The sequence below is a fragment of the Momordica charantia genome (assembly GCF_013281855.1).
Source record: "Momordica charantia cultivar OHB3-1 chromosome 10 unlocalized genomic scaffold, Mcharantia_2.0 BLBB01000010.1, whole genome shotgun sequence".
Classification (NCBI taxonomy): Eukaryota; Viridiplantae; Streptophyta; class Magnoliopsida; order Cucurbitales; family Cucurbitaceae; genus Momordica; species Momordica charantia.
Window position 1 is genome coordinate 17,901,756 of NW_028275158.1, and position 20,335 is coordinate 17,922,090.

At 30.7% G+C, this 20,335-nt stretch overlaps 1 protein-coding gene and 1 non-coding gene across 6 annotated transcripts; one reads left to right on the forward strand and one right to left on the reverse strand.

Moving 5' to 3' along the window:
• The first annotated feature begins 818 nt into the window (after positions 1-818).
• Positions 819-890, forward strand: TRNAL-AAG (transfer RNA leucine (anticodon AAG)). The gene has a single exon. It is a non-coding gene; the product is annotated as a tRNA-Leu (tRNA).
• Positions 891-4,604: 3,714 nt separating this feature from the next.
• On the reverse strand, positions 4,605-14,771 carry LOC111013383 (DHHC-type zinc finger family protein). 5 transcript variants are annotated; one of them, XM_088118860.1, is made up of 13 exons: positions 13,546-13,639; positions 12,513-12,742; positions 12,328-12,395; positions 11,774-11,898; positions 11,404-11,698; positions 10,435-10,529; positions 10,182-10,349; positions 10,020-10,092; positions 9,878-9,930; positions 9,128-9,219; positions 8,983-9,035; positions 8,690-8,815; positions 4,605-5,189 (listed from the first exon to the last, which is right to left on the reverse strand). In XM_088118860.1, exons 5-13 carry the CDS (start codon positions 11,527-11,529, stop codon positions 4,914-4,916), a joined length of 1,062 nt encoding a protein of 353 aa, XP_087974986.1. In that variant the 5' UTR covers positions 11,530-11,698; positions 11,774-11,898; positions 12,328-12,395; positions 12,513-12,742; positions 13,546-13,639; the 3' UTR covers positions 4,605-4,913. The 5 variants fall into 5 exon arrangements, with proteins under 5 accessions (XP_087974986.1, XP_087974984.1, XP_022143508.1 ...); XM_088118858.1 differs by having other exon boundaries at positions 11,404-11,898; XM_022287816.2 differs by lacking the exons at positions 11,404-11,698; positions 11,774-11,898; positions 12,328-12,395; positions 12,513-12,742 and adding exons at positions 14,010-14,220; positions 14,547-14,770.
• Between the last annotated feature and the right edge of the window lie 5,564 nt (positions 14,772-20,335).

The following is a 20,335-nucleotide window of genomic DNA, read 5'->3' on the forward strand; positions in this document are numbered from 1 at the left end:
AAACACATGTGAAACATTAGGAGGGAATTGAGCTTGTTCAAATGTATGTTGAAGGAAGCCTACGCGGAGAAGGAGTTGCGGCAATCAAGGGACACGTAGAAGGCCATGGATTTTTAAGATTTTTATTTTTTAAGAAAATAAAATTATATTCTTATCCTTTACAGCACTATAAATTCAGTACTCTTTCTTGCCGTCCATTCACTTTATCTCCCTCTCTATTCAATTTGTGTTTTCTAGTAATTTTCTAAGCTAGTTTGATTTCACTCCGTTCCGACCAACATACGTATGAGTCGGAGGTTGTGATAATCTTGGGAACATTCTAGCAATAAAACAATTTAGCTTATTTGTCGTGGAGCTTTGAGCTTAGAGTGGTTTAAGCTATATTTTAGAAAGGACAGGCCAGGCCTGCTGCACTTGTGGTTGATAAATAAATACACACCATAGAGGTTTAAATCTTCAAAGAAAATATTTATACCTTAATTGTTTACCTATTTGTTATTAAAATTACCTCTATTATTAATAATTTTTCCAACACATGGCTTAATCGAAGCACTTCGGTTTTTGTAATGTTTTAAGAAATGTCACATCCAACATTTTATTGATAATAGTAGATTTTTTTTTTCCAATTAGACTGATGAAGATTAAAATAAATAATTTAGAAATATATTTGAAACTTTTTAAAGTTTAAAAATATTATTGATACAATATTTATGAAATTGCATCAAATGAATTAATATTTAGTTTATATTTTAAAATTTCTAAATTATAAGTTTTTACTCACACTTTTTATTAGACAGAGATATCTTTATTAACAATGAGTTGAGATGGCCGAGTCGGTCTAAGGCGCCAGATTAAGGTTCTGGGCGTGGGTTCAAATCCCACTCTCAACAATATTATATTTTTACTAAGCTAATTGTGAACCTGATTATAAAATTATAATTTAGAGTTAAATCTAATTTTATTTTCAAATGACAATTTAAAATATTTACATCAGGTTGAGAAGACCGAGTTGGTCTAAGACAACTTCTGATCAAGGGCGTGGATTTAAATCTCATTTTCTTAACATTCTTTTATTTATTTTTTTATAATTTTCTAAATACTATTTGATAAGGTTGAGATAGGGGAGTTATCTAAGTTTCAAATTAAGGTTCTACCAGCATGACAAATTAGTTTTAAATCTCATTTTGATTAATAAAAGTTATTTAGCTATTATTTTTAATAATGTTAAAATTGTCAAGTTGGTCTAAAAGTATCATGGTAACATTATGGTTCTTTTTATTTTTCAATAATTTTCTAAATACTATTTAATAATGTTGAGATAGGTGAGTTGATCTAAGTTCTAAATGAAGGTTCTACCAGGCCAGGCCTCTGACAAATTAGTTCTAAATCTCATTTTGATTAATAAAAATTATTTAGCTATTATTTTTAATGATGTTAAAATTGTCAAGTTGGTCTAAAGTATCATAGGAACGTTTGGAAACGAGTGGTTTCAAATCTCACTCTTAGTTCAATTTAAATCACATTTTAATATAATCACCTTATTAGATTAATAGTTTGATTGGCTCCCTAAAACATATATTAAGTGTTGTAATATTTACAACTTGAATAAATATGCAATTATTACTTTTTTGATATGTTTCTATTTAAATAATCGTTATAGAAAATTAATGAAATTTCACGAAAAGAAAAAGAAAAAAACTCTAGGTGCAGGTTGGTTGGTGATTTGAAAATATGAATTTGGAAACAAAAGATTCAATGAAACAAGAATTATATTCTATATATACATTGTTTTTTATGAGAAATTGAATATGGATTTGGGATTTGTTGAATATGTGATAATATGCTCCTGATCATTAAAATAGAATAGGTCACATTATATAATCTAATTGAATTTGAAAATTTATTAAAAAATATTATTATAAAACTTATAATATATAATATATTAGAAATTATAATATTATTTTTTGTTTTATCAAAAATAAAAATGAGTTTATACTTTTAACGATAGAATTTACTACCACAACAATAATTATAGGCCCATCACTGTCTTGCTATATAAGATTAATATAATGTGACACAATAAGTTTGTAAAACTTTTTAACAATTTCAAATTTAAGTAAAATATTTTTAAAAATTAAAAATCATTTTATGTCAAAAATGAGAAATTTTGAACAACAAAATAAAATTATTTTTGAAATTAGAGCTCAATTAAATATTAAAATAAATAAAGAAAATATGATTCGATAATTTTTAATAAAAACATAAAAAAAGTGTAAGATCCAAAGAAATTTTGAAATACTTACCATTACTTTTCCTGCCAAACGTATCCCGTATGCAATATTTTTGAAAACGTGAAATTATTTCCAAAATCCAATACCAAATACTCCCTTCATGCTATTTTATTCCAGGGATGATCTTACATAGGCTCATTACAAACTAATTTGTCACGATTTGGCTATCTATCTTTACTAAAATTTCGCAAATTCAAATTCTGACCTTTATATATTTTACTAAAAAGGAAAAATGATGAAGGGCTAACAGAGATAAGGTAATTACATCGATGGTATTTATATCATTACACAATTAATTTGTCATAACATGAGAATTAGACACTATCAAACGACTAGGAACTACGGGATGTTTGGCCCACGGGTTCGGAATCACTAGCCTGGATTTGTTAAGCTTGGGGGTTTGATGTTGGGTTGTTGTGTAGCCTGTGTTTGGGTAGCCTGTGTTTAGAGTATAGGGTTGTGTAGCTTGTGTTTGGAGTGCACGGTTGGGTAGTCTGAGTTTGTGTAGTCAAATATTTTTTTAGCTGTTTTTTTTCTTCTAGGGAAATGTTCAATACTTACTAGTTAAATTTATAAACAATCTTGTAGGAGATAATTAACATTTATGCGGGTGTGGATGAGATTAGCCTCAATTTACTCTCTCCTCTCTCCCTCCACATTCCCATTATTTTTTTTATTTCTCGATTTTACTTTTTACCTTATTTGCTGTTGTAAAGATAATGATTTAAACAAATTCTTTCAGATTTTTATATTTCATTTTGTAATTTCTATATTAGATATTCAAATATTTCTACTCATATATTTATACTAAAATTATTTATGGTTAGAAAAATATTAAAATTATTTTCTATCATGTAGTAAAATTATAAAATTATTTTATTTTTTAATAATTTTAAAAATATCAACATAAATTTACAAATTTGGAGATTGAAATGGTTTAATTTTAGTCTAATTAAGGTACAATTAAACTTTTATTTATTAACTAAATAATTTCTATAAGTTTTTGTGATTGCCACAAATGTTCTCAAAATTTTTGCCAACATCGATATGTACTTCGTAAAATTGGAAGCTCGATATCAACATTTTAAATCTTTCTTAAATATACTTAATTATAACTTAAATAATAACATAATTAAGTCACAATTAAACTCTCAATTGTAAATTGAAACAATTTTCACCAATTTTCACATATCTCTATGGTTATTTATGGAATTTTTATTGACATCAATATTTCAATATAAATATTACTTAAATGTTGAGATATGATGATTAAAAATTGACAATTATAACCTAATTATACAATTAAACTCTCATTTACTAATTTAAGTAGTTTATATTGATCTCCACAAGTTACAAGTTTATCGATATCGATATGAGCAACATTTCGGATGAGGAAGACATTTAAATAAAAATAAAAATAAATTATATTAAAAAAAAAAGAAAATTTTGTGTTTTTATTATAAAAAAAATGTAACCCAGATGGAGTTGAAGGTAGGAAGTCAAATGCAAAACCCATCCCAATCCAACCCCTACTAGTCTACTAGTCTACCCTAAAGAGCTACGACAGCACATTGTGTTGATTGAAAAAAATAATAATTAAAAAATAAAAAAAATAAAACTTTCCATGTTCGATTTTGTGTAATGATCGGACTTAATTTATTTTCATTGCAATTTATAAGTTTTGAAAGATTTTTACCTTGTTCAAAATTAGTAGGTAAATTAGAAAAAATTGAATAGAAAAATAAAATTTACAACACAATCCCTCCCAACGAAAAACATTCTTGAACTTTCAATTTTTATTTTAATAAATTTTTGTTGTTGATATTGTTATTTAAATACTTTTGTAGCATGACCGGTAACAATTTGACACACTGACATAAAGAGAATAAGCCGACTAAAGGTTGCCAAAAACATTAAAAAAAAAAAAATCTCCTACAATAATTGAGTTTTTTGGCATCTCACTCGTGTAAACCCAAGCAAAACTATAGTAATTGTCCCCATAATATATATATATATATATATAATAAAAAAATCGTAACAAACTAGGTATACCATTTCGACAATAAACAAACATAAAATTTCAATAAACTTAAACATAGTTCAACTGATTAAAGTATAAAGTCTCAGTCTCGACCAAAAATTCATGAGTTCAAAACTCCATCCAACATGATACTAAAAGAACACAACAGTCCTCAAAAAGACTATTAATCGCATTCGAAAATAATACATACAATATAGATTCTCATTAGACTACATGAAAGATTTTGTTCATTAAAATCAATAGTTTCAACAGGGTAATGAAGATAATTGATATATGCAATTCAGAAGCTCACAAATTGCTTAGAAATCAAAATTTTCTCAATCAGTTTACACTAAAAACATAACATTCAGCATTCCACAAAATACCATAAAAAGCAACATTCACAAAGCCATGGAGAAATGCAAAAGCACGAGCATATGAAATTGTACAATCTCCAGAGGGCCACCCTACGCCATGACCGACCGACCCATCGGCCTTCAAAGCTAAAGGAGAATCAGCATGACCAGCCAACCCATCAAATCTTTACATTGAATGAAATGACAACACAGTTCATCATCACAGAGTATTTACTTACAGTGGTCTCAGCCAGATTTTGATTTACTTTGTGAAAATGAGGGTCTTGATGAGAAAGGGAAAATAACCTCATTAATATTGTGAAACAATCCTTGGTCGTAAATATTGTTCTTCACAACCTGCACTTGTTCAAGTTGCGATCTACGAAAAAGCGTTCTCCATTTGCTTTCTGGAGGCTTTCTTTCGGAACTCAGAGAATCCATGCTTGTTTTTAAGGCTGCCGCACTTGCCTTGGCTTCATTTACCTTCCTCTGCCAGCTAATGTAATCTTGCCACTTAAAAGTCTAGCAGTACCCATAAGATCACCAAACAAAAAATTTATTTGAAAACCAACTTTTATTTGGAAGAAACGAAAGGATACACAAGGACAATACAAAAAGAAACGCTGAAGAAAGGAGCCGAGAACAAAAACAAAAAGCTAAACCCATATAATTCAAAATAACGAGAAATAAAAGGATAATCCAGAAATCCTTCGTAACCATGGCCGAAAAAGAAACAGAAAACATACTACTTGTCAGAGAACTATTTTTAAAATAGTGGTTCATTTCTTAGAACAAAAATTCAGTGAAAATATATTTTTGAAAAAATCAAACAAACCGTTCATTGATAAGGTGTGGATTGGAGCTGCTTGGATGCTATTCAAAAGTTGCAAATTTGTGGGCTTTGCATCCTAGCACCAATTATTTATTTATTTATTTATTTTTATGAAAAACCAAACTTTCATTAGAACAAATGAAAGGATACAATAGGGAAATACTAAAAAAGGAAAGCCCAAGCCAAAAAGGAGCCAAGAAACAACCAAAACAAAAGAAAGAAAAAAATTAATAAAACAAGACAAACAAATTACATGAAGGGGCTCCAATTACTTGATTATAATTACTTATTTATTATTAACAATGCCAAAAGGCTAAATTTTGTCTTCAAAACGAGACCCCCTTTGTCTCCCTTTTATTTGTTTCATTATGAACTTCTTCAGCCATTTGCTTCTTGGATGTCAGAGTTGTGGCTTTGTTGAAGGCTCTTTGGTGGGGGATTGTTCTCTCTCCTATCAACCATCTCGAATACACAGACAACATTCTTTTGTCCACCTCCTCTCAAAATGAAGCCTGTGAATCTTCTAAAGGTCATCGAGATTACTAAGGCGGCCTCTGGTTTTGAATGTCAACCTCAAGAAACAAAGATTTTGGGACAATCCTATTTGTACTACTCTGTCCTTGAGTTCTAAGAAACAAAGGTTTTGGAGTTTACTATGGTTTTTCTCTAATCCAAAAGAGTTTCAACCTCTTCGGTTGCATTATTGGCTCTTCGCATAGCAAGTATCTCAGGCTTCCCTTCAATGGCAACCCACCAGTTCTAGGAAGAAGCTTCAAGGTTGGAAGAGGTCCCTTTTCTCAAGGGTGAGTGTCTTTGATTCAAGCTTCTCTCTAAGACCTCACCATGTACATTTTTTCTTTTCAACATGGCAAAGAAGGTTGTAGGAGCTTTCGGAAAAAAATTGGAGGGATTTTCTAGCCCTCTCCTTTCTGGCAGCTCAGAATCGGAGATCTTCCCCAAAAAAATCCTAGTCTTCCTTGCCAAATGGACTTGGTGCTTTGCCCTCGAGAAAAATGCAATTTTAGAGAAAAGTTGCTGTGGCTAAATTTGACTCATGTCTTACGAATTTGCAGCCTCATGAGCATGCTGTTAAATTTCCAAACACCTTTGGAGGGATGTTGCCTTTATAGAACCCTCCTCACTTCGAGAATTTCTATTGAAGCACAAAATTGTCTCAATACCAACTCCTGAGAGGGATAGCAACTTTTGATACTAATAGCAATGTCTTTCACCTCTCCATTACCCCAACCTCATGTCATCTCTACTGATTCCTTCAAGACCATACCTCAAATTTGTAATAGGAATGTCTTTCTTAGAACCTTAGGGTGGGTTTGATAAACAAGAGATTTAATGAAAATAGAGTTGTATTATTTGTTTCCAGTGTTTTCAAATGTGTTTGATAGTAGATGACTAGAAATTGAATCTCAATTTTAAAAATTGTCCAATGTGTGTTTTAAACTAGTGTAGTTACCAACTAAATATTTTAAAATAATATTAATTAATTTATTAACATTTATGTTATAAATTTTTTAGAATTATTATTTTACAATATTATATAATTTACAATATATTATATTTTAGATGTTTTAAGTATAACAAAAATGAAATGAATTTGTAACATGAAATAATATATTTGTCAAAGTTTTATCTTTTTTAATGTAATTTTGCATTTTAAAGTTTTCAAATTCAAAATTTGAATGAAAACACTGAAAACATAAAAATGTTGTTTTCAGAATTTCCACAGTTTGGATCATAGAATTCGAAAACAATTTTCAAAAATAAATCTACCAAACCATATTCACTAGATCCATTTGATTCAATGAATCTAAAAACAAGAAACAAAATCCAAATGACATACAAACAAGCCCTTAATTTCTTATGAAACTTGAAATATGAATTATTTTCAAGGATTGACCTTCTCTCGTAGGTAGTGGTGAAGGTGTCTCTTTTAAATTATAATGACTAATACTCGTGGTTTTGGCCCTTGATCCATCAAGTTCGTTCACTTGAAGCTCCCTCCTTCGAGATCTTAAGCCTCCTAAAAAGGCTTTTGATAGGAATGCTAATGGGATATAATTGGGAATATTATCAGGGTATTAAAGGCATATTAGTAATAAGGCCAAAGCATTTGTTATTAGGAGCTGATTATAAATAGAGTGAGGGGAAGGGAGGAAGGTATATTGTTTAGTGTGATTTACGCTGGAGTGATCTTAATTGGAGAGGGTCCAACTACCTCAAATTACTCGGAGATTATTGTAGTCCTATCCTTTTTTCTTTCAATCTATTTCAGCTATTTGGTTTCGATCAGCTTCAAACTTCAATTTTTGTTCTATATTTTTGAAGGGCGAATACCCCAAAAAGGTCAAATGTTTGTCTGGAAATTTTTATACGAAAGCATCAATACCATAGACAAGATTCAGAGGAGTCCTTTTTTGGCTCTCTCCAAGAATATGCATTCTTTGTAAGAATGTGAATCAGACCACATTTTTCGTTCACTCCTAAATCATGCTTTTCTCCTATCCTCTTTCAGGTGGTGCTCTTCCCGATATTCCTTCTCTCCCCACTTATCACCCCTTCAATAAGAAGGCAAAGAAGCTTTGGCTCAACCTGATAAAAAGAGCTTCCTTTGGCAAAACTTCTTTGTCATGCTAAAAGCACCCCAAACGGGCCAAAATTACTTCCCATCTGCAATCATTACGTTTGGAAGTAACCAAAGGATGTGCTTTAAGAAAAACTCAAATGCACTTGTAGAGTGCTTTGGCCCAAATGTTCAACAGAGAAGCACTTTAAAGTTACTTTTAAGAGTATAAAATTAAACATTAAAGTAATTTGTCAGTAAACACTTTTAACTGAAGTGTGCTTTTGCCAAAACACAGCTTCCGTATGACCTCCCTCAGTCATGGGTTGAGTGAAAATAACAGAATCAAATGTTTCTACAAATTTAATTAGCTGGATCCTTTATCCTTTCTCTACGTGCTATAAATTAAAGGAAGTTTCGTTATGTAGGTAACAATTTACAAACAAAGTCAAGTGCATCGCATGTTCTTTAATCTTCAGTAGAAATTAGTTCAAATAAAGTATGAAGTTCATTTTACAACCATGGGGTAGAAGCCATCATTTCTTACGACGTCATAAAAGCAAATAAAGAAAAGAACAAAAAGTTTAAAAAATAAAAAATAAAAACACACACCTCATTTGTTGTAGTATTTGTGAGACAGAGTTTGGCATGGTAACCAAAGAAGCCTCCCAATAGCAGACAAACTATCGCCAGAAACACCATAAGTAGCAGTTGAGTATTGTAGGAGCCCAATATCCACTGTTCCAAACCAAACAACAATTATCATCTCCAATCCACAATTTAAGCAAAAAAGTTACAGAACAGATGGATAAAGAATCAATGTAAGGTACTCATCTTGAATCCACGATTTAAACAAAAAAAAGGTTACAAAGCAAATGGACAAAGAATAAATGTATAGTACTTACTTGTACAACATAAGGTGCTAAACCGGATAAAGAATTTTCGATGCCATAATAAACTGCATCAAATAAATGGGAAAGAATTGCTGTGTTTCAGGTTTATATGAACCAAAGATACAAAATAAAGGAGCTAAAGAAAATTAACATTTACCAGTCAAGATATAAATAACTTTTAATTCTTTTAATTGTCCAGCAAGAACTAATCCAATTGCAACCGTCCCGTATACACAAAGAAGGAAATGCCTGTAATAACATGAAAGATCAAAGAAATGCATATGATGCAAAGACTCGAGAACTCGAACATGTCAAAAAAATGCTGTTGCAAGTACCTAACATTTCAGAAGAGAAATGACCATCATGTTCAAATTCCAAAACTTTAAAATGCATAATCCAAAACTACAAATTTATTTGCAACTTCATTCACTTCAAAGAAATATTCTTTTTATATTATAAGTCTAGTCCTCAACTTTTAAAATTGTGTCTAATAGGTTCCTAGCTTTAAAATGCGTTTGATACTTCCAATGGTCCCTGAGCTTTAAAAAAAACGTTGGTACATCCCTCAACTTCTAATTTCATACCTAATAGGTTCTTGACATATTAGATATTTTTTAAAATTCAAGACTTATTAGATATTTTTTAAAATTCAAGACTTATTACGCACAATATTGAAAGCTCAAGAACCTCTAAACACAAAATTGACAGTCGGGATCTATTAGACACTTGTTAAAATTCAAAGATCTGTCAAACACAATCCTAAAAGTTAAGTGAGAAAACTTGTACTTTAACTGATATTCTTTCAACATTGACCTTCAAAAAAATTTTAGCACTAGATACAAAATCAGACTACATCCAACTACAACATTAATGCAACTTAGATGTTTCTAAATCAGCTAGTACCTACCACAAAAGGAAGGCCATAAAATAGCGGGTATTCCTCTCCCCTATACAGTTATTCTGCAAAGATTAAAAAAAAAACTTAGAAAATTGAAAGCTGAATTCAACGCTACAAACATTAGGAAAAAAATTAAGGTAGCTGTTCAAACCATCCATCCACAATGATGGTCAAAACGTGCAACGCAACGATCACATATGCTACAATGTTTGGATCTAGCAGGTCTGAGACAATGAAAAATTAGAAAAATTATACTTATAAGCCCGGAGAACACCATAAATGAATAAGTATATAAGCAAAAAAGAATGTTTACTTTGGAATTTTGCATGTTGAACATTCCTTTTCAGAGAAAATAATGTTGTCATATGGATAAGCAGACAGATAACGAGATACATTATCAGCATTCACCGTCCCTGGATCAGAAAAGCTGGTTAATAGAAAGAGGAGAACACCAACAGTAACAGCCAAAAAGCTTGTATACCTGCAAGAACATAAAATGCCCAAGGAATTCAAGATGAAACTCTGCAAGCAAAGCACAAAATATGTACAGATTTTAGGATAGTTACCTATGAATTCCACTTAAATAATAACCAGGGACATAGCTGAAGGTAGATATTGTAATAATGTAATAGGTAACCCCAATAATAGCAAGATAAATGACCTGCAAGAAAGAAAAACATTGAATAAATGGAAACTAAAGAAACGGACGCAATAATGTCTCTTTATTAAACATTGAAACTTCAAGTAATACCATCAATAGAACCTACTCAACCTTTGGAACAAGGCATTTTTTTCATTTCAATAACTAGAATGCCAATGATGGAAAATTAGCCCATGTGTCCATGTATAACTACTGGACTGGGTACTTATGTAGTTAGCTGTATAACTACTAACAGCTAACCGCTAACAGAATCTTTCATGGCTAACCATCATGGGTTGGCCGAGGGGTTATTAGAGGCCAACGAAAAAAATATAGGACTTAGAGAGAATTGGTTCAATCCATGATCATCACCTACGATTAGATATCCTACGAGTTTCAATAGGAAATATATTAGTTTCAGGTAGTTATCCCATGAGATTAATTGAGGTGTATGCAAGCTAGACCTCCATCCTAGCATAAGGACTTTGGCGAATACGTTTTTCTTGCTTGCCACATATCTAGAATACGAACTAAGCAAGAACATGTGAACTAAACCTCATTGGTTATTTCAAACAAAAGGAAGAGATTGAATAACGTACAAATAGATACTGAATCGCTCGCCCCACACTCACACATATAAATAAATAAATAAAAATTGCAGTGGCTATATGTACAGCTGCATGGTTTTTTTTTTTTTTTACAAAAAACGAACTTTTCATTGATGAATGAAAAGGAATAGAAAATGTTCAAAGATACAAACTTCCGGGGGAGTGAAGGAGAGATAGAAGATAAAATAAGTGACAAAAGATAAAGCTAAGAAGAAGTTATAAATGCTTCCCAATTCATACAAATCAAGCTAGGAGTACAATTAGAGAACAAGTCTGAGAGGGAGCACCAATGTGATGCTTTGAACTAGGCTAAACTGAAGCAATCCAAAGGAGACTTGCTTTTGCCTTCGAAAATCCTTTGATTTCTTTTGAACCATAACTCGGAGAGGATAGCTTTGATGCCATTGACCCATAGAAGCCAAACCTTGGGAGGCAGCCTCGGCCCACAGAGAAGCTGGAGGGTGTTTCTTGGATCGTCAGCATCAAAAGCCCAAGAGATGGAAAAATTGTGAAATAAGAGCTCCCAGCAAGCTGCAGCAAACGAACAATGAAAAAAGACATGGAGCTGACTTTCTCCACTGGCTGCACATAGCACACAAATGGTAGGAGACAGAGCAATAGTGTGGAGTTTCTTTTTGAGTATGTCGCCATATTTACCTTACCATTAATCAAGATCCAGGACAAGACCCCAACTTTCTTTGGACTTTTGGACTTCCAAATGGCAGCATAAAGATCTTTGGACGTGTAGGAGGAGGAGATGTTGAGTTTACAGAGGGAACTTACTGAAAAAAGACCCGAGGGCTTGAGTTGGGAGTAAAACTGTTAAGAGCAGACAACAAATCTGCATAGGCTGTAATTTCATCATCTTTAAGTGATCTTCTACATCACATTCTTTAAGTGATCTTCTACATCATCTTTAACTCTTATGTCAACTCCTCAGTTTCACTAAAGTCACTTTTAAGCAAGAGCCTCTTATGTCAACAACTTGAAATGGAGATTTATTTGATGATCAATTCTTTATCACGTTATTTATTGAAAATTCCCCCTGTACTACATAGATCCCATCAATTAAATTCTTCCTGTACTACAACTCCAAATGGGGATTTATTTGATGAACCAACTGAGAAGCACTTTAAATTTGTTGCAAATTTCTCTTTTTTAGTACAAGAGTGGATATTCAAACTCACGATCTTTTGATCGGAGATAGGTACCTTAACCAGTTGAGCTATGTTGAGATTGACATCAATGATAGAGCCCTTCCCTCTATTGACCTTCAACCCTGAGATAGAGGTTTAGATAAATCTTCCAAACTAAATCTTCCAAACTATATATGTGCAGAAGTATAAAGTCCTATATTTATGCTAGAGCTTAAGAAACTTGGACTATAAGATAATACCTTAATAAATATATTACTCATGAGTCCCCAAGGGGCGGCCCCATTAGCAAGGGCTTGGGGTCTGAGATCTCTTGGTCATACCGGCTTAGAGATCTAAAGTTCGAACTAGGTGAGCTTAATACCAAAAGCCCTTTATGCCTCCTAGTACCGGTCCTAGGGGTGGGAGCGGGTGCCCCAAGGTGTAGGGGAGCAAAGCTCTAGCTCCCAATTATCCAAAAAATATATATATACTGTATTTCACATAGAGATAAAATGATCATCAATGGCCACAACAAACAATATGTCAATTTTCAAATCACAAACTAACTGTTTTCATCAGTAACCTAATTGGACCGATGTATCACAAGAAACAAAGTCAAACACACCAGACATACTAGTGCCACAATTAGTACTCAGTAACAAAAGAAAATATGTTGTAGTATGTTCTAGTCCAAGATGTTTGGGAGTTTTTTCAATTTAACCCCTAAACTTTAGAAGTTTCAATTTAATCCCTTATGTTTTAACACTTTTCAATTTATTCCCTCATCATTGGTGAATGTTAAGAATTGGCTGATGGTAAACTTACATGCATTGTAGTTAGGGAATTGGCGAAAATTTAGAATAGGAAAAAGGTCACCTAAGAGAGAGTTTCTAATTCCGCTTCCAAATTCCTAAGAAATTGGTAGAAATTTCAAGTTTTCCTCTATTAATGACATTTTTTCCCTCTAAATTCCCATCAAATTACCAAGTATAACGTCGTAAGTTTATCATTAGCCAATTTTGACTTTACCAATGGTGAGGGACTAAATTGAACGTAACTAAAACATAAGGGGCTATGAAATTTTTTAAGCAATAAGGACTAAATTATAAAATTAAAATTGAAAAAAAAAACCCCAAAATTGGAGACTAAAACATATATTTAGCCTAAATATAAACATGAATCCAAACCATATGTAAATTCCAATGATCCAAACTTTACGAGAATGTTATGACAGCAGTTTGTGTATTAAAACCCAGTTCTTTCAACTTATCAAAAAGTACATAATTTATAAACCTGAAGAAGTGGATTGGGTCTGTCGCAGCAGAAACCTTCAATCGCTAGAACCGCATTAGTTCCCTTCGACCCAAATACATAAGCTACAAATCGTCTGCATTTGAACCAAAATAAAAAAGAAACGTGGCATAACACTATAGATTTTATTTATGACCTTTCATGGTTGTTTCTGTTTAGCCCTTAAACTTTAAAAAGTTTCAATTACGTCTATAAACTTTGAATTGCGATTCTATATAGTCCTTATGATCTATCCACGTCAAACCAGACAACGCTTGTCCAATATACATTTTGTATCATAATTTAGTAAACAATTTGATCAGCAAACTACAATATAATTGCAATTCAAAGTTCAATGACATAGTTAAAACTTTTTACAGTTTAGGAGTTAAAACTTTTTAGAGTTTAGGAACTAAATAAATACAACCTTTAGAGAACTATGAACAGACAAGAGGAGAGAAAATTACGAGAAATAATTGTAGGCGCCAAAAGTGAGAAAATGGTGAATACGTTGAATAGGAGTGCCCTCAAAGATCGGCCACTGACCGCAAAGGAAAGAGACCACTACTAGAAGTGTAACCAAGCCATGGCATAACAGCAACCACTGTACAGCCATCACAACGGGGATGGAGAGAGAGCTAGTTTCGTTCCCCTTCTCGGTTCAATAACTCAACACCCCTGTTAATTACACAACAAGCGCACGTCTAAGAGAATTACGATTGATCAAACAGAATCCGCGACCCAATTAGAAACATGGAAAATGGGGAAAAAGAAAAGCAAGAAGCTTCAAGGCACATGAACTGAATATAAAATTTCACGAAGGGAAACGAAAATCAAGAGTCAATTTGACAGAGATAAGAACATGGAAAAGCAGTCTGATAATTACATGGTGGGTGGTGGGAGAGAGGGGTTCAATTCACAGAACCAATAGCATAAAATTTCAGCAAATTTATGTGGTTTCACAGAACAGGCTTAAAAGGGGGAAGGTACAGAGAGCTGGGTACCTTAAAAATTGGAGAATTTGGAGAATTGAAGGCATCAACAGCCCAACGGCAAGAGAGAAAGCTTTAAGGTGGAAAAAATGAGATCTTGATGACAGTATGTATCTTTGATTCGTTGGGAATTAGAATTTTCAACGTTGGTTTGTGCGCTATTTTTCTGTCTGGGAATTGAAGCCCAGATCGAAGTCGGAGAACTTTGTTGGGAAATTGACAAATTTAACCTAAGTTTATCAATTTGCTCAAATAACTTCCTAAAACAACTTCTTCTGACGTATCAGAAAAATGTGAAAATACAAAATACAAAATTGTCCTTAATTTAGTGAAAAAGTTTGAGGCGGAAAAAATGTAAAAACTCGTAAAACTGAACTTGGTATCTCAAGAAAATTTAGTTATATATTTTAGTTGTTATTTTGAGTTACAAAATATTCTTTGGCCGGGTGGATTACGACTCACCTCTTACAATAGGATTAGTAAAACTTCATTTTATGACGATATCCATCATCCAATTTACTAATATATCATTTTGTATCTCACCTCAATATTAATTAATTTTAAAAATTCAAAATTGGCTACTACATTTTAAATCCCATAAATTTTACCTAATTAGATTTTGCAAAAGTGAAAAATATCAAATCCCCAAAATCCTCCACTATTGAAAAAATTCGAAAATCTCATTCCTCCGACTTTTCTTCTTCTTTTATTGTTCTATTTCTGTCCATTCCTTCGTCTCAGGCCGCCGTCTGCGTTCCTTCGTCGCCGAAACAATCTGTCTAGCTTCTCCTTCGTCTCTGGTCGCCCGTCAATCATTCCAGCCCTCCATTTATCCCGGCCATTATCTAGTCGCCGACCGGAAGGTTTGTAGATTATTTGGTTTGTTTGTTAATTGTAGAGGGATATAGTCATATATACTTTATAGCCAGATATAAGTTATATCTCCATATAAGTGTATGTTATAATGGCTAAAGTTTATATAATCATTGTTAAGTGTATGTTGCTTTAAGTTTATAGCCGATATAGTTTATATTTCTATATAACTGAAAAGGTAGTCGGATATATATATATATATATTTCCATATAAGTATATGTTATAATTGCTATATTATTGAAATTTGGCAAAAAAAAATGTAATAAAATGAAAAAATATTTGTAATAAATTTTATTATTTAGTAGAATATATTAAGGAGTAAATTTGGGGAGTATGAAAATAATTGAATATTTTGTAATAAAATTCATTAGAATATATTAACGAGTAAGTTAGGGAATTATGAGAATGATTGATTTAGGTCCCACAATAATTTAATGTTTACAAAATCAAATTTGGAATATTAATCTTTTGAAAAAAAGTTTTAAATCCAGAAATCTAAGACCGTAAAATTTATAAATTGGACCATTTGTGAAAATAAATTTGCAAAATAGCTTATCCAAAACATTATCTCTCTTATAATTGAGGGTTTGAGTTTGAATCTTGTTGGGACGTAACTCCGCTCTCAAAGATGATAGTCCGTATGCAAGACCAACAAGCCAAACAAAATTTTTTCTAAATAGTCCGCACATATTATTATAACAATATTTCGTTTTATCCGAAATTCATCCCAAGTTATCGAAATTCACTCGTGAATTTAGAAATTTCAAAACTCGGGCGGAGGTTATTCGAACTTGCCTGAGTTTTACATGAATCTCGGACAAGTTTTCTTAGAACTCACCCGAGTTTTACATGAATTCTGGGGGAATTTACACGAGTTTCGAGCGAGATTTATGAAATTTCGGATCATATTCAAGCTCAATATTAATAGTCATATCCCAAATATAAAAAAAAAAAAAGAAAAATCAAGGGAACGAGATTTATGCAATATAGATCCAAGTACGAGATTTATGTTCATTCTAATTTCAACAAACCCAAATAAAAAAAAATCATTCGAGATTAGAGTTGTATATCAATTGTCATTCGAATCGAAATAAAGTGACAAAAATCGAAATCGAAAAATAGGAGAAATAAATAAAGAAAATGAGAAGGGGCATAATAGTGTAGGATCGATACGACAAGCAAAGGTGAATAGGGTTGCTTACGAACTCGTGATTTTAAAAAATAATTTTAAGAATAATAAAAAATCAAATGAAATTTAAATGTACAAATTAAATTGTAGAGAGAGAAATGACACCAAATTTTTTTTTAATAGTGGTTGAGAAATCCCTACTTCACTCCCTAATACTCGGTATTTTACTGCAACGACTCTCACCATCTTTTAACTGGTTCAGGATCTAAACCAATTGTGTTTTCTCACAACTTAAGGTGTACCCACACATTAATACAAAAACCAAAATGTGAAATAAGTAATACAAATAAAGTACTCACTAAGGTAGATTTACAAATTCTGCACTAAAGAAATAACTAAAAAACTATATGGACAACTTTTTTGGCCCTTAAAATTGGAACTTGGGAGATCGAATTCTTCTTTTCTGAAAAAATATATATATCTATTTTTAATTAACAAAAAACTTTTTTTTTCTAGTTTTAATGTTAGAGTAAAACACTAGAAATATTAGATTGAGAATTTTAGACTGCATTTGGTTGGTAATTTGAAAACAAAAATACCATGAAAACATAATTTTGTTCCACCTTTTTGGTATTTTTTTGATATACGTTTGAAGGTAGATTTAGAGATTGAATCTCAATTTAAAAAATTGTTCAGTTTTTTTTTTTTTAGTTTATTATACTTGTTAGTTCATAATATGAAATAATATATTAATCAAAATTTTTTATCATTTTATATTTTAAAATTTCCAATTCAAAAGTGAAAATATGAAAATATTAATATATTGTTTTCAGATTTTTCACTACTTTGATCCGAGCCGACATAATTTGGAAAAATTGAAGTAATCATATTTACACCACCAAAATAAAAATAACTAAATGTATCATAAATAATTGCAAATCAGGTAGGGTGGATTTGGTTGGCTATCGAAAAACAAAAATCTGAAAACAATGATATGTATTTAGTAGCAAATTTGAAAATTAAATTTCAATTTAAAAAATTGTTCGTGTTTTTAGCAATATATTTGTAAACTATTAATAGCCACAAACTACTAAACTAATTTTAATTAATTTATTAATATTTTTTTTATAAATTTTGTATAATTACAATGTTTTTTTTAAGATATTATTTTTTTAGTACATAAGTGAGGTAAGGGATTCAAACTCAAGACCTTTTAGCTAGAGACATATGTCAATTACCGGTGAGCTGCTCATATTGGCTTTAAGATATTATTTTACAATGTTGTATAATTTTAACAAAGTTTACAACATTAAATAATATATTTATCAAAGTTGTTTTTTTGGTTAAAAAATACATTTGGTCTCTATACTTTTAATAAAATAACGATTTAGTCAATGAATTTTCAAAAGTAACAATTTAGTCCCTGTATTTTGAAATTGGTAACAATTTAATTCCTATGGTTAACTATTAGGTTAATATTTAACAAAAATTTGATATGATTGCCACCTAAGACCTATGTAGACAAATTAATTGGTCAGCCGTACAATATTCAGTTCAATCTTGGATCGGTTCAAACTTAAATCGATTCAGAACTAAAGAAAAAAGAGAAAGAACAAAAAACTTATTGATTCAATTGATTAAGATGTACTAGAAGATTATTATTATAAAGACGTACTGATTAGCCACCATCTAATGTATGAAGTATTTAATTGATTAAGAAAATAATAGATTTTTTTTTAGTATAATAACATGTGCTAAATCAAACGACAATAATATAACTTGTAGTGCAAAAGAGTAGCCAGATAAGAGATTGAATACACGACCTTTTTTATCGGAGATACAAACCTTAACAAAGGTGAGCTATATTCAACTTGCCAAGAAAATAATGGAGTTAACCATCCATAATTAATTATTGGTGCTAAAAATGATTGGTAATATTCAGTCAATTATTAATCACCCTTACAATAATTTAGTTTTTCAATAGTTGACCAAAACAATATAGTTTATATGGTCAGAATGTAATACATAAACTAATAGTTGATATTATTAATTCTTTTTAGTACAACATGAGAGATAAGGGATCGAACTCACAATTTCTTCGTTGGAGATATATGCCAATTATCGTTGAATTATGTTCGTTTTACCGAAAATTATAATTAATTTGATTGTGTATAAATATTTTAGGGAAAAATACACTTTTGTTCCCTAAGGTTTGAGGTAGGTGTCTATTTGGTCCATGAAATTTCAAAACGAACACTTTTAGTCTCTGAGGTTTGAAGTAAGTGTCTATTTATTCCCTAAGTTTCAAAATAGACATTTTTTATCCTTCTTGAAAAATAGTTCTAAATGGTCATCCGACCGTTAGTGGTTTTTCATCTCTCTTCTCTTCCTCTCTCTTTCTCTTTCTCCTTCTCTCCAATCTCCGACCAACAACGACCGACCATTGTCCAATACATAGCGTGGAGGTTATTGATATATATTTTTTTTTCTCTAAAACGAGGAAAAAATTATTATATGAAACTATTGGTACAAGAGAATTTAATTTTTCTAATAACATTTTTGGTGCCTCCACTCGTCATCGACGACAGGCGATAGGTAAAGATAAAAATGGTCGCCGATTGTTGATTGGAGATGGGAGAGAAAGAGAAAGATAAGGAGAGAGAAAGAGAAGATGGATGGAAAACTACTAACGGTCAAATGACCATTTAGAACTATTTTTCAAACTTTAAGAACAAAAAATGTCTATTTTGAAATTTATATGGACTAAATAAACACCAACACCAAACTTCGAGGACTAAAAGTGTTCGTTTTGAAGCTTCAGGGATCAAATAGACACCTACCTTAACCTCACGGACCAAAGGTAGGGTATTTTTCCTAATATTTTAATAGTAAAAATTATAACTATGTCATATATATATATATTTATTTATTGTAAAAGAAGATATTTTATACCTCTATATATATATTTTTTAATATTGAAAATTATAACTATGTCAACCAACTTTGGTATATATATATAGGTATATGTATGTATTTTAAAAGAAGATATTTCACGCCTAGTATTCATGTTTCTTATTTCTTATTTTCTTTTTAAAATAATAATAATAAATAAAAACCAGAATTGCATTTGGTAAATTTTTGTTTGTTCTTTCTATTTTTATTTTTATTGAAAAGAGAAACAAAAATATGTTCGGTAACAATTTATTATTTCTTATTCTATAAATTTTAAATTAAAAGAAAACAAAAAATTTATATGGAAATTATATTTTTTCAAATTAAATATTAAAAAGTTTCAAGTTATAATTATCTTTTTATATTTATTATGTTTTTTATAAGTAAAAAAATGTTAAAAAATTTTATATATGTTTTAGAAAAAAAATAATTATCAAATGCTATGATGTTTTTCCTTTTTTAAAAAAGAATTAATCAATAAACAATAAATGTTTTTTTGTTTCTCAAGAATTAGAAATGAGAACAAAAAAACATTTATTGTTTATTGATTATTCTTTTTTAAAAAAGGAAAAACATGATAGCATTTGATAATTATTTTTTTTTGATGGAAAAAAGAAAATAATCATTAATTTTTAAATTCAAAAAGTAAAAAATTTATATGAAAATTAATTTTTTTAAAAATTAAATATTTTAAATCTTACTATATTATTACCTATACATCAAGAATGATAGACAAGGAAAACGACAAAAACATGAAGCAAAAGTAGTCACAACACATATAAGACTGTTAGAAATAAATCCTCTCTCCATATATCTTAATAAAATATAGAAATTAATTTTCTAGCT

Excerpts from the sequence above, each read along its gene's own strand:
- LOC111013383 (XM_022287816.2), bottom strand. The coding sequence starts at position 14,158 with ATGGCTGTACAGTGGTTGCTGTTATGCCATGGCTTGGTTACACTTCTA. Across the intron at positions 9,931-10,019 it reads ACCATCATTGTGGATGGATG|AATAACTGTATAGGGGAGAG; the intron begins GTTTGAACAGCT and ends TAATCTTTGCAG. Across the intron at positions 9,036-9,127 it reads AGTTATTTATATCTTGACTG|TTTATTATGGCATCGAAAAT; the intron begins GTAAATGTTAAT and ends TATTTGATGCAG.